At 48.8% G+C, this 12116-nt stretch overlaps 5 protein-coding genes across 10 annotated transcripts; 1 reads left to right on the forward strand and 4 right to left on the reverse strand.

The window, feature by feature from the left end:
- Positions 1-1038: 1038 nt before the first annotated feature.
- H257_13460 (hypothetical protein) lies at positions 1039-2419 on the reverse strand (the record flags this gene model as incomplete). The annotated part of the gene is made up of 3 exons (XM_009840971.1): positions 1039-1061; positions 1116-1157; positions 1396-2419. 3 exons carry the CDS (start codon positions 2417-2419, stop codon positions 1039-1041), a joined length of 1089 nt encoding a protein of 362 aa, XP_009839273.1.
- Positions 2420-5035: 2616 nt separating this feature from the next.
- On the forward strand, positions 5036-5827 carry H257_13461 (hypothetical protein; the record flags this gene model as incomplete). The annotated part of the gene is made up of 1 exon (XM_009840972.1): positions 5036-5827. The coding sequence occupies one exon, from the start codon at positions 5036-5038 to the stop codon at positions 5825-5827; it is 792 nt and encodes a 263-aa protein (XP_009839274.1).
- A 347-nt stretch (positions 5828-6174) lies between these two features.
- Positions 6175-8943, reverse strand: H257_13462 (hypothetical protein). 5 transcript variants are annotated; one of them, XM_009840976.1, is made up of 5 exons: positions 8795-8943; positions 8574-8727; positions 7530-8387; positions 6968-7047; positions 6175-6574 (listed from the first exon to the last, which is right to left on the reverse strand). In XM_009840976.1, the coding sequence occupies exon 3, from the start codon at positions 8213-8215 to the stop codon at positions 7658-7660; it is 558 nt and encodes a 185-aa protein (XP_009839278.1). In that variant the 5' UTR covers positions 8216-8387; positions 8574-8727; positions 8795-8943; the 3' UTR covers positions 6175-6574; positions 6968-7047; positions 7530-7657. The 5 variants fall into 5 exon arrangements, with proteins under 5 accessions (XP_009839278.1, XP_009839279.1, XP_009839277.1 ...); XM_009840977.1 differs by having other exon boundaries at positions 7108-8387; XM_009840975.1 differs by having other exon boundaries at positions 7530-8727.
- H257_13463 lies at positions 8899-9691 on the reverse strand. 2 transcript variants are annotated; one of them, XM_009840978.1, is made up of 4 exons: positions 9512-9691; positions 9206-9459; positions 9090-9149; positions 8899-9036 (listed from the first exon to the last, which is right to left on the reverse strand). In XM_009840978.1, exons 1-4 carry the CDS (start codon positions 9656-9658, stop codon positions 9018-9020), a joined length of 480 nt encoding a protein of 159 aa, XP_009839280.1. In that variant the 5' UTR covers positions 9659-9691; the 3' UTR covers positions 8899-9017. The 2 variants fall into 2 exon arrangements, with proteins under 2 accessions (XP_009839280.1, XP_009839281.1); XM_009840979.1 differs by lacking the exons at positions 8899-9036; positions 9090-9149 and having other exon boundaries at positions 9171-9459.
- A 1052-nt stretch (positions 9692-10743) lies between these two features.
- H257_13464 (hypothetical protein) lies at positions 10744-11691 on the reverse strand (the record flags this gene model as incomplete). Its single annotated transcript, XM_009840980.1, has 2 exons — positions 10744-11181; positions 11461-11691. 2 exons carry the CDS (start codon positions 11689-11691, stop codon positions 10744-10746), a joined length of 669 nt encoding a protein of 222 aa, XP_009839282.1.
- Positions 11692-12116: the final 425 nt, after the last annotated feature.

Here is a 12116-nt window from a genome sequence, read left to right on the forward strand (position 1 = left end):
CATTAGGTGGTACTCCGTAGAGAACCTCATACGGAGACTTGTTGCCTAGTCTTGCCATTGGTGTTCTATTCTGGACATAGTTCATATAGTGGAAGGCCTCAGGCCACCATTTGGCAGGCATCTGGGATTCCAGAAGCGCACATCTGATTTTGCTAAACTTAGTCTGGAAGTCTCTCTCTGAGCTTCCATTCTCCTCCTTGTAGTAGGGATTTGACTTCTGGTACTTAATCCCAAGACCTTTGTAGAAGGTCAGTAGACTCTTATTATCAAACTCTGTTCCTCCGTCTGAGCGAATACGCTTTACCAGAGCTTTGCCTTCACGCTCAATTTGAGCAATGTATTCTTTAACTGATTTAGGTACATCTGTTTTCTGTTGAAAGACAAACGCCCATCGGTACGACGAGTGATCGTCAATCATAATGCATCCATACCTAATATTAGATTGAGTGCCATAAATACCATTTTGTTTTACTGGACCACATGTGTCCATGTGCAACGTATGCAAATTCTCTGTCGATCGAGAACCGGACTTATTTCGAAACGACATCCTTCGATCTTTCATAGTAGCACATGTGTGACAAAACAGCTTAATGTCCTTAAAGGTATCCTTTGTTATGATGGGAAGACCATGTACAATACACGTAGTTAGTATTGTTACTACAGCATCCTTAGCTAGATGTCCCAAGCGGACATGCCATTCCTGTAAGATAAGGGTTGCCTCTTTAGCTCCCACCTTTCTACTGTACTTTGCCAATTTGACTTGGTCACATCTCACTTGTCTGTCTGATAACGAAAAACTCCGGACGTAGTATGCCCCATTAATAGCAACCCCCACAAACTGCAGGACATTCATCTTGAACACATACTTATAGTTGCCACACATACTCTCAGATATAGTATATCCCTCCTTCTTCAGAGCGTTTTCACTAAGTATATTCGACTTCACATTGGGAACTAAAGCGACATTGTCAAATGAGAATGCTGTTATTCCACTCGGTGTGTCAAACCAAAGTTTCACTGTACCCAAGTGTGAATTCATTAGTTTAGAACCTTGACTGAACCTAAAGACAAGACTGGTGTCTGGCTTTGTCGCCTTAAAACTACTTGAGTCGTACGTAAGGTGATGGCCGCAGCCACCGTCAAGAGCCCATTCCCTACTAGACATAGTCCTGTCAGTCAATAGATGTGGATAACAGCACCTCACCATGTCATCGATCTTCGCCGTGATCGCATCAACCTCACTCGAGAGGCGCTCAAGGCTGGGTTCGGTGTCAACTAGGTTGACATCCATGTCACCCGCATTCCACCCACCAAAGTCAACAAAACCAGGTTCACTGTCCTCCGGTAGTTGGACATTGGTATCCGGACCAGCATCCGGATTCGCGATTTTGTAACCGGCGTCGCGGTCGAACTGCTCGACAAGATCGACAGCCACCTCCGCCTTGTGGCGCTTAACCTTCGGCTTAAACGGCTCATTGATGTTGGAGCGGAAGCCCCGAGTCTCAAAGTCCTCCTTACGCGTAGGACACCCCTTCTTTACGTGCTTGGCACCACCGGTTAGATAGTTGGATTTCCCAAAGCAGTAAAAACACTCGCCGGTACCACCCGTGACGTAACTCGAGGACTTTCGCTTCCCATTAGCCACGTTGTTCACTTCAACTGAGTTGGTGCGGTGTAATTGGCCAGCGACTTTGGACGTCGCTGATTGGCCCATTCCCATAATGTCCCTTTTTGATTTGGATCCGAAAATCCCAATCAACTTGGCCTCAACGTCCACAATCCGAAACGACGCCGTGTCCAGGACGATTTGCGCGCCAAAGAACTCAGATGGCAGCACACCCAACACCATGAGGATCAGGAGATCATCGCTCACAACATCCCTCTTTAAGTACTTTTGCGAGTGGGAGTTGATTGAGTGCTTCAACGTCCGCAGCTCGCCAAATAGAGCCTCAACACTCTGGAAGTCGCCGTCGGCCACACGCATTAGCTTTCGCGTGGCGGTCTTCATGGTGGTCACGTTAGACACACCATACTTCTTCTCGATCTCCGCCCAGAGACGGTAGATTGGTTCCTTTTCAGAGTACGACTCCTTCATTTGCTGGACAAATTGGTCCGGCAAAACCTTGCTCAATAAAGTGCGGATTTGTTGCACTTGCATAGTACGGTAGTACTGATGCCACTTCGCGCGCTTCTCGTCGGGGTCGGTCGCAACTGGTGGATCGCCTTGCAGCCAGTCCTCGAATTTGATGGTTGGCTCCGGGCGGTCATGGGTAGTCGACGCGAGCCATTGGCCTTGCAGCGCGACAGTCATCTCTTTAAGGTGTGAAACGAACTTATCGGTCCACATGCGAAACTGGTCTTTCTTCCCGTTGAACACGAGCAGATTAATGCCGACAGTGTCCTTGGGGTTCGCAGCCATGGTGTACTTGACATGTTGAACAGGCCGCGGGGTGGGGGCAGGGGGTAGAACACGCACACAAAGATAGAGCTCAGTTCGAGGTAAAACCAGGAATGAAAGCCAAGGCTACATCATCCCAAACCCCTCACAGCACACACAACCACACAAAACATAAGTTATGAAGACCTGACATAAGCCTTGGTCTTCATATCGCATAACACTGCCTCAATGTTCCTACCACCATACATTCCCTCTACAGTTTGATTGTGCAAGTGGTAGAGCCTCTTGACTTCGAGCTACATATGGAGACACTTCGCATGCGTGATATATTCTGACACTTGCCAGGGGAACAAGTTTTGTATCCTGATAGCCCATGTCTAACACTGTCTAACATGTTTCAGTGAGGCTCTTTGAATAATCCTGGTCCACCTATACTTTTACCATATGGTGCACGTCATCTATAAACTACCAACTTTTCACAAAATTTTCTGACTTCTATTTCATATTCATTACTCAAAATTGCAGCAAATTGAGACGTATAATCGACAGATCTCAATGTGGTAAAGAAATTCTACGTCTTAGATTCAAATTTGGTGATGAATTGGTCCAGAAATAGATATTTAACCTAGTGGTATTTTACATGGGCGCTTGGATATTTGGCCATAGGGGTGGCCGCTCAAATGTATCTTGATTTTTGTATGTGACTCTTATCCGTATTTAATATCCGGAGGCAAGGGGGACCTTTAACCTCCCACTCCAGTGATAAAACACATTAAATCGGTACTTAAGGTATCTGGATTTTGGGTTTAACTACATTAATTGCACGTTAAATAATAAAACCTCCACTCTTCAATTTGGCCAGTTGAAAGTTTTTAGATGAAGTGCACCATAGAAGTGACGATTTGGCCAGTTGAAAGTTTTTAGATGAAGTGCACCATAGAAACAACCTACCGGTAGTTAATGAGGGAATTATTCTGTTTTGAAGGTAAGGTTTGTAGTTCTGTGCTGTACAGTTAATGATTACAGCACAGTTGTAGTAATCATTAACTGTACAGTGTCAATCTCGCAGCACTACAGTAGTACTGGGCTGTAATCATTAAATCCGTACATTCATATTTCGTGTTTACCATGACAGCAGCTGAGCTCGCACAGAAACTTGTGTTCTACGAGTAATCGCCAACATGCATGAGTACTATAATCTCATCAAAGTATTATGATCAAAGACATCGCTGCGCCCATCTGTCTTGTGCAGCATGCCAGCGCCTCTTGGCTCCACCGTCGGTAGTGGACTTGATAAAATGTGCAAGGAATAAGACGCCATGCGTTTTACAGTTAACAGTAAGGGGAAGTTCCAAGTAGTTTTCAGAAATAGCATGAGCCAATCAAAATTAATTTACCTCTTTTTTTTTCACGATTTAGAAAATGAAGTCGAGGTTTGGTATAGTCAGCTGCGTAAAATATCGCAGAAACAGAGGTAAAAATGTTGGAAACTGTATTGTGAATTCGCTGTATATTACCCAAATTCGCGTTGTTTTCTAATGAATATCGAATCACGCTGGAATTTCTGATTGGCTGACTATACTTGTCCTTTCAGTAAGAGCCGGTCAAATCCACTCAAAAATGGATTAGCCAATAGCGTCGATTCGTGATTCGATTCGGCGAGATTCGATTCGACGGGGTCTGGAAAATCGTACCGAATCCACAATACTTGGGGCCACTTCTTCACTTGCTAAAAATATCTACTTGGAATAGGCCCTATGTAACAAAGTTCGTTTTACTCCAGTGCTTTTAGCCAATGAAATTAAGTTGGACCATTTGGAATAAGAATATTTCCCAAATACCCGACTTGGACAAACCAACGGCAGATGGAAAGCAACACTGATGTGCCCGACGAGTGCAATGGAGACACGCGACTCAACCTTGAAAGGGGAATGACGTTTCATTCGGGAAGCGCCTTCATCGTGTCTCCATTGCTCTCGTCGGGCACCTCACTGTTGCTTTCCATCTGCCGTTGGTTTGTCTTTACTACATGTGTTAATAACGTTAACGTTATTAATACTGTACAATAAACATCATCCAATTTGACCTTGTTAAGTACGCGTAGTACTAAGTACTTACTCACATATTGTCGAAGTTTTCACTTGTTAGATACTCACATGTTGGCGATTACCCAAGATTTTAACGATGTTGAAGTGGATTTTGCGAGGCTGGCGGGTCTTTGATTTCTAAAATCTGTGCAAAAAACGTTTGTCACCTCATTTTGAAGTCTAATACATGACAGCTATTTCGGACCTGATTAGAAATTTCCAATTCACACAGCCATATTGTACGAAGTATTTGCCAATGTTTTTCATCCGTGACACAATCACAGAACATTTGTCCAATTTCTACCATATTTTCTCGATAAATACTACGTACAGTAGTACCAATTTACTTACAGAATCTTACATTCATTGAAAATTGATTTTTCACACGTAACAAATGTGACAATTCTTGCTGGACAGACACTGACCCAGTTTTGACCGCCATACACACCCAAATCAATGTGCAACCGCATGGTGGTGGCTGTTATCTTGCCACCTCTGTCATACTAGTATGCGTTTTGCGACTCGTTCCTCTCATTCTCGAATTGACTCCATGGCGAAAACTGCTGTCGTCTTGTTCGTCGCGGCCGTGGCCGCTGCCATCCAGGATAAAATAACGCCCAGCGTGGTTCAATGGCTACAACAATCGTCCACCGCTAATGTGGCTGTGGCGCTTTACTTCGATTCCTATCTGGACGTGCACTCTAGCTTGAATAACCATGCCAAATGCTTCAGCATCGACAATATTGGTGGGTTTCAGTGCAATGACTTGGCCAAGGAAGAAATCTGCAGCATCGCAGCCTTGCCCGAGGTCCGAGAGATCGTTGTGATCGTTCCTTCCGATTCCGACTTCACCCCCAAGCCTGCTGACGCCCTAACGACGACTGCTGCAACCACAAATCTTTGCCCCCTCAACATCATCCCTAAGCATAACACCACCGCGGCTGCCCCTACCACCACGGCCTCCCAGGATAAAATAACGCCCAGCGTGGTTCAATGGCTACAACAATCGTCCACCGCTAATGTGGCTGTGGCCCTTGACCTCGTTTCCCACGTGAGCGGGCACACTAGCTTGTACAACCATGCCAAATGCGTCACCCTCGACGCTGTTGGGGGGGTGTTTCAGTGCGACGCCTTGACCAAGAAAGACATCTGCAGCATCGCAGCCTTGCCCGAGGTCCGAGAGATCGTTGTGATCGTTCCTTCCGATTCCGACTTCACCCCCGAGCCTGCTGACGCCCTAACGACGACTGCTGCAACCACAAATATTTGCCCTCTCAACATCATCCCCAAGCATATCACCGCTGCCGCTACGCCTAGCGCGTGTGACAACCCTGGGAGATGAGGGAAAAACTGGATTTTGGTATATGCTCCATTAATGATAAGTATAAAACCGCATTGTGTCATGTGCTGAACAGAGGATCTGCAATTTCCGATTAAGTTTGGGCCAAATTTGCAACGGCTTAATCACTATCGCCTCTACTCACCAGACCTCGATCATTTGTTCATGGTTTCATGTTGAGCAACAATTTCGTTTTGCTGCTGATGGTTAGCTGACTACATGTACACCGACCGACGAATGAACGCCTTGGTGCAGATTGACTGCAGGCTGATTATTACGTAGCGACGTGATTCCGGTATAGTGTTAACCACTTCGACACTTGAGATGTTCCTCACCAACTATTATCCAGATGTTTTATAGTATGCTTGGAATGCTCTATTACTGTAAATATATAAATAAATATGCGAGGAGCGGCGGCAGCGGCGTGGCGACTGCCGACTGGGACCGCGCGGCCGCTGGCACGATCTTGGCTTGGGCGGCGTGGAAGTCCCCGCGTAGCACATGCAGTTGGCTCAGATCCACGTCCAGCTTGGCAGGCGTGTCGTACACTTGGGGGAAGGCCCGCTTGAACACGACGAGGCGGTCTCGGCACACAGCGCTTTGATGTCGGCGCCGCAGTAGCCGACCAGGTCCTTGGCCAGTTGGTCCTTGAATGACGTCGACAGCGGCGGCTGCCACTGCTTGGTCCCAGCATCGCCACGCGGTCTGAGGCATTTGGTAGGCTAAACGCCAACTCGCGGTCGAATCGGCCTAGGAATAAACAATCGTGGGTGGTCACATATATATATATAGTATACTATCGAGAGGTATATATATATATATATTGTGGTGTTTGTCTATATTGTTGTGGTTGTACTGGACCGACGACGTACACAACCAAAAATGACGTGCAGAAGAATAGGCAGTGAATCAAAAGGGAGGAATACATTAGAAATCAACAACGAGTATCGTGCGTGTGCCTGATATTCGTTTGTATGTGATGAACATCCCCCCGCTGGGACACGTATTGCTTTCATACACAACATTCTGAAACAAAACGATATATATATATCGATGGAGTATTTGGCAAAGCATAGCAACAACCCCGAAACAAATGTTGGCAGATGAATCGAAAATATATATGTTTGTGGTGATGATGTGTACCTGGTCGCCGAAGCGCGGGGTCGATGGCGTCGATACGATTCGTCGCTCCAATCACAACCACTCGGCCTCAGAATCCAGCCCTAACACACATATATATATATATATATATATATATATATATATATATATACATCACTTGCTTTCAATGTTGCCCGTGATTAACAGTCCATATTACAACCAAGCCCGTGGTTCCAGCACATGAGTTTCGACACGATTGAATATATGAACAGGTCGATTCGAATATGGAGTGTGGGGTGCTGCTCAATCGAACGAGCACATCCCAAATCGACAGACAATGGACCGACCAATCAAAACCTGACACTTTCAACTGGCCACTCAAACGCCGGCAACGATTATCGGATTATAGTGTGACTTCACAAATAGTGTGCATGGTTTTACGAATTGTACATTCAAAATTCAGTACAACAATTCGACCAATGGATTTGGTGAATGATACATATCCACATTTTGGCAGAGCGCACAATATCAACAAGTGTTGTCTACACTGTTGGAATACCTGTACAATGTGATATTCAGCATCACAATGTAGTAGCTGACGTACCGTCCATGAGCGCCAGCAACGTCGACACGATGGACGCGTGGATTTGATCCTGCTTGGCGCTGCGGACCGGCGCGAGGCCGTCGATTTCGTCAAGAAAGATGATGCTCGGCTCGGTCTTTTTGACCTGTTCAAACAGCACGCGGAGCTGGCGCTGGGCTTCGCCGACCCATTTGCTCAGACAGCCGCCGCCCTTGCACATGTAAAACGTGATGCGCTGGTTGCTGGTCGAGTTGGCGAGAGCGTCTTGCGACCGTAAAACAGCACGCCCGAGGGCGGCCGTGAGTGCAAACTTGGCGTAGAATTCGGGGTACAGCAGCGGCAGCAGGACCATTTCCTGGAGCGCGTGGATGTGCGACTTCGAGTCCGCCGATCGAGTCCCACGTGATGGACGGATCAATGTCCAGGGGGGAAATGTCGGCGTCTTGGCCGCCTTTTTGGCGAGTGTTTTTTGCTAATCCGTTGCATTTCGGAAGACGATGCCGATGATGAGGATGACGAGCTCGACAACGTGTACGTGTGTTTCGACGGTGCCCAGTCATCTGCATGATGTTTGGACCGTTTCGGAGGCGGCGGGACGTCGCCAAAGTCGTCAAAGAGGTTCGTGTTGGATGCATCGTGGCGGCGAAGGGTCGAACGATCGCGAAGGGAGTAGCTCTTGGTCGATCGGTGAAAGCCATTGTTGTCATTCTTGGACCGTTTCGGCGAGGTGGTCGTCGGCATGTCGCGCTGCCCAGACCAAAGGGCGTACCGTGAGCCGCCGCGCGGGATTCAAACGCTGATTGGATTTTGGTGGATCGTCAAACGACCGTCGCTGTGGGCCATGGCGGGCAGTGTGTACAATCTGCACGTAGATTCGAACTACTAGTAATGGAAAAAAGGCATTTGATTGGATAAAAAGAAGGAAACGGGGCGATGCGATTGGCGGAAACGAATAAACGTTTCCAACGAGACCTCTGAACTTGGATATATATATGTCAGGAAATCCTGTGAGCCAAACGACTACTGTATATATGCCTTAAAGAGAGGATATAGTTGGTTGTGTACCGAGTCGCATGACGAAGGGAATTCGGGGGTGGATACGGACGCATCGTCGGCATCGGATGACTGCACCCGGCGGCGAGATGGATAGCGCGACGAGAATGCAGTGGCGTCCTCTGCATGGCCTTGGCCCACCAAAGCCGCGAAAGGGCTACCCAGTCTGTAGGAAATACGCAAGTGATCAAGAAAAGACATGAGCATCATGGCATGAGACGAGGACGACATACGGTGGGTCGGGACTGTGTCGCCGACTCCAGATCGTCGGTGGCGCGTCGATAGTCTGCGCGCAGTGGCATCCCCAGACCCAACTGTGGCGCTACAGACACGAAATGAAACGTGATGTGAGCATGGAGTTATGTATCTCGTGTCTAGAACTGAAACGTGATGTGAGCATGGAGTTATGTATCTCGTGTCTAGAACTTCCTCGGGCTCGATGGATGATCGCAATCGTCAGCGGGTTGTCGAATGTCTAATGTTACAAGGACGTCAAGGATATGTCGACGATATAGTATGTGTATGTACCGGATCTCGTCTTGCGTGGGCTCGGCAGCAGAGCGCACGTTCCGGCGGGACGATGCATGCCTAGACCATGCGTCACAACAGGCAAGAAAGTACATGTTCAATCGACATATATGTACGCTTGACGGGCCGATTCTGGACGTTCCAGCTTTACGTCGGGACTCGGGGATTCCGATTCGTCTTCGGCGGTGTCGGGGTCGTTGTCCGACGATCCTTGGTCGTCAACTTCGCCGTCGACTTGATCGTCGTCGTCGTCCTCATCCGCCGAGGGAGGACTCGAAGTGCGCCTCGCGCTTGGATGATGTTGGTACAAGGGTGATGCCGTTTCATCGTGCGATGAATTCGGATCTTCCTCCTCTGCAGGTGCATGGCTCTACAGAACAATGGTTACATGTTTGTCGACGAATTCCACGGGTGCAACGTACGTAGGCATCGAGGGACTCTATGTAGCGCACCGTCTGCTGGCGTCGTCGTGGCAGTCGCTGCAGAATGTCCACGTTGGGTGAGTCGTTGATCTCAATCACGCGTTCCCCGACGTCATCCTTGACGCCTCCACGGCGGCGAGTTTGCATGCTGAAAGAGAGCAAACGGAGTGTCCGGATAATATTTCCGGATACATCGCCAACGTCCATACTAGTAATACAGAATTCGTAAGGTGAAACAGTCCTTACGAATTCCATAAATCGATCTGAAATTGTTCAAATTTTATTGAATGAAGCTTCATCTCTGTATGGAATAATTTAAATTCCTCTAAACGTATCTTTTTGATGAATTCGTAAGGCAGGCTGCCATATACCAAATTTAATTATATGATAGAAAAGTGAAAATAACTGGCCAATAGGACATTGATAGCTGTATGCTGCAGCTATTGGATTGTGAGCTACAGTACTACCGGTAGAATGCGATCCCTTGCTCATATCCGCACGCTTGAGCCTGGGCGATGGTCATGCAGTATGACTTGGTCCTCATCTTGTCGCAGCATAGGTAGTGGTTGTTCTTGGCGTAGTGGGCGCTCTGGTGGAAGTGCTGGACTCGGGTACCGTCGCACATGCCCCCGACCTTGGTCGTCTTACTAGTTTTGCATCTTAGCATAAACCAAGTAATCAATTGAAATTGAAATTAAGCGGTATTTACAAGCTCGCTATCGCACGAGCGCGCGCATATGCAGCAGCGCCCGCGAACTAGACTAATCTAGCGGATGGAGCTTGTGCATGTTCACACCGGGGTGGTTCGTGCAGCGGCCTCAGTCTGTCGGGCCATCGTTAGTGTGCGGTGTGCATTGGGACTTGTCAAAGCCTACTAGTTCGCTGTTGTGGTTTCGTCGGGTTAGCCTCAGCGGGGGCTACTGAAGCCGAGTACTGTAGATTGGTTTGCATGGAGGCCGTCGCGGCCCTACAAGTTGTATAGGACGGAGCTTGTTGTGGGCGCTGACAGCGGTAATGTCAACGAGCTGGAGTAGGCCACTCGGTGTTGGGGAACGGCTCGTGCTGAGCGAGTGGTGGTTGCGGTGAGCTGTCGGTGGCTTAAGCGTAAGGTCGACGACATGGTTGTAAAGAGCGAGCTTCTTAGCCATGCCATGCCCTCGGTCGATATTCGGGATAGCGTGTATGGAATATGGAACTGGCACGCCTGCACCGGGTAAGTGCGAGATTGTGGGTCACAGCGGTTTGCTGTATTTCGTCTTCACATCCGTCGGTGTCGGCAACGGTTTTGGTGATGTCATATTCGGCCGGGGTGTCCATGCCATGTCGTTGCGTGACGGCAGCCAGTGACGGATTGGGAATAGGTGGGGTTTGGGCTGGATGGCAGCATACGCCGTCATGTCGGTTGTGTTGAGGCCGATGAATCGGTTGTACGGTGAGTCGGTCAAGTGCGCTGCGGGCGGACACAGCGGTTTTCTGTAGTCCGTGTGTACATCCGTCGGTGTCTTCGACGGTTTCGGCGATGTCATGTTCGGCCGCGGTGTCCAAACCGTATCGGTGGGTGACGGCAGCCAGTGACGGATTGGGAACAGGTGGGCTTTAGGCTGGATGGCAGCATGCGCCGTCATGTCGTCGTTATTCCGGTTCGTGAACCGGTGGGTTTGGCTTGGGTGCTGCGGTAGGACACATCGGTATGCTTTTGTTCGCATCGTCGTCCGTCAGTGTCGGCGACGGTTTTGGCGGAGGTACCCAAGCCGTGTCAGTGGGCAACAGCAGCCAGTGACGGATGGGGAACACGAGTGAATTCAATGGTGGACATGGTTGGACAAATGAGAAGGCAGGATTCGGGTCCGGTCGAACCAGATTGATTTGTTGCCCAGGCCGGTGTTCGTATGCTGTCCGGGCGCGTGAAGATGGGAGGATGGTTTGGCCGTAGGAAATGAGCAGCGTACATCGAGGGGATCAAGCCCCGGAGGACAGAACATGATGGGGCTCGTGTTGGTAAACAGAGGACCCCATTCGAGAGCCGTTAGAAACGGCAACGTTGCCTCGGCCCGTTCCTTAATCATGGGTACTTGGTGGTCCATGACTTCGTTCCAAAACTTGAGCTCATCCCGTATTTCCGCTGCGTCGTCGGGATGCTCCTGCATGTAAGTAGCTACACGAAGACTGCCCGCCGACATAGCTTTCTGGTTGCCCGCGGCGCGCTGCCTGTGGCCTGGGTCCGTTGCAGCTGGGTATGTCAAGGTGATGGCCAGTCGGGGCGCCGCGCCCCAATGTGCACGACCTGGTAAAAACGGGAATTCCAACCAAGTAATCACATGGGCCAAGCTCGTCAACTACTGGTACTGTAAATAGGTCGTTTACAGAAATTTACTCGCTGATCCCGAAACCCCGAAACGTCGCGGGCAAACGACTTGATTTGTCAAACTTTTGGTGACTATGCCCCGATGATATGATTCTTACTGACGGTAGTTTTACCCATCACTTCCTCATTTTGACTTAGAAGGACCTTGAGTGTTGGCCCCAGTACACCGAAACCATGAAGTAGTAGTGATGCTGCTGGACCTTCCTAACGAGAAATTCGCATCGACCATTCGTCATTCGA

This window comes from Aphanomyces astaci, assembly GCF_000520075.1.
Source record: "Aphanomyces astaci strain APO3 unplaced genomic scaffold supercont1.48, whole genome shotgun sequence".
NCBI classification, from domain to species: Eukaryota; Oomycota; class Saprolegniomycetes; order Saprolegniales; family Verrucalvaceae; genus Aphanomyces; species Aphanomyces astaci.

What these genes read in the sequence shown, in the direction of transcription:
- H257_13462 (XM_009840976.1), bottom strand. Translation starts at nt 8,215, where the DNA reads ATGACAACAATGGCTTTCACCGATCGACCAAGAGCTACTCCCTTCGCG.
- H257_13463 (XM_009840978.1), bottom strand. Translation starts at nt 9,658, where the DNA reads ATGCAAACTCGCCGCCGTGGAGGCGTCAAGGATGACGTCGGGGAACGC. An exon ending in TAGAGTCCCTCGATGCCTAC is followed by an intron (nt 9,460 to 9,511) that starts GTACGTTGCACC and finishes ATTGTTCTGTAG; the next exon opens with AGCCATGCACCTGCAGAGGA. An exon ending in CCAGAATCGGCCCGTCAAGC is followed by an intron (nt 9,150 to 9,205) that starts GTACATATATGT and finishes CGCATGGTCTAG; the next exon opens with GCATGCATCGTCCCGCCGGA.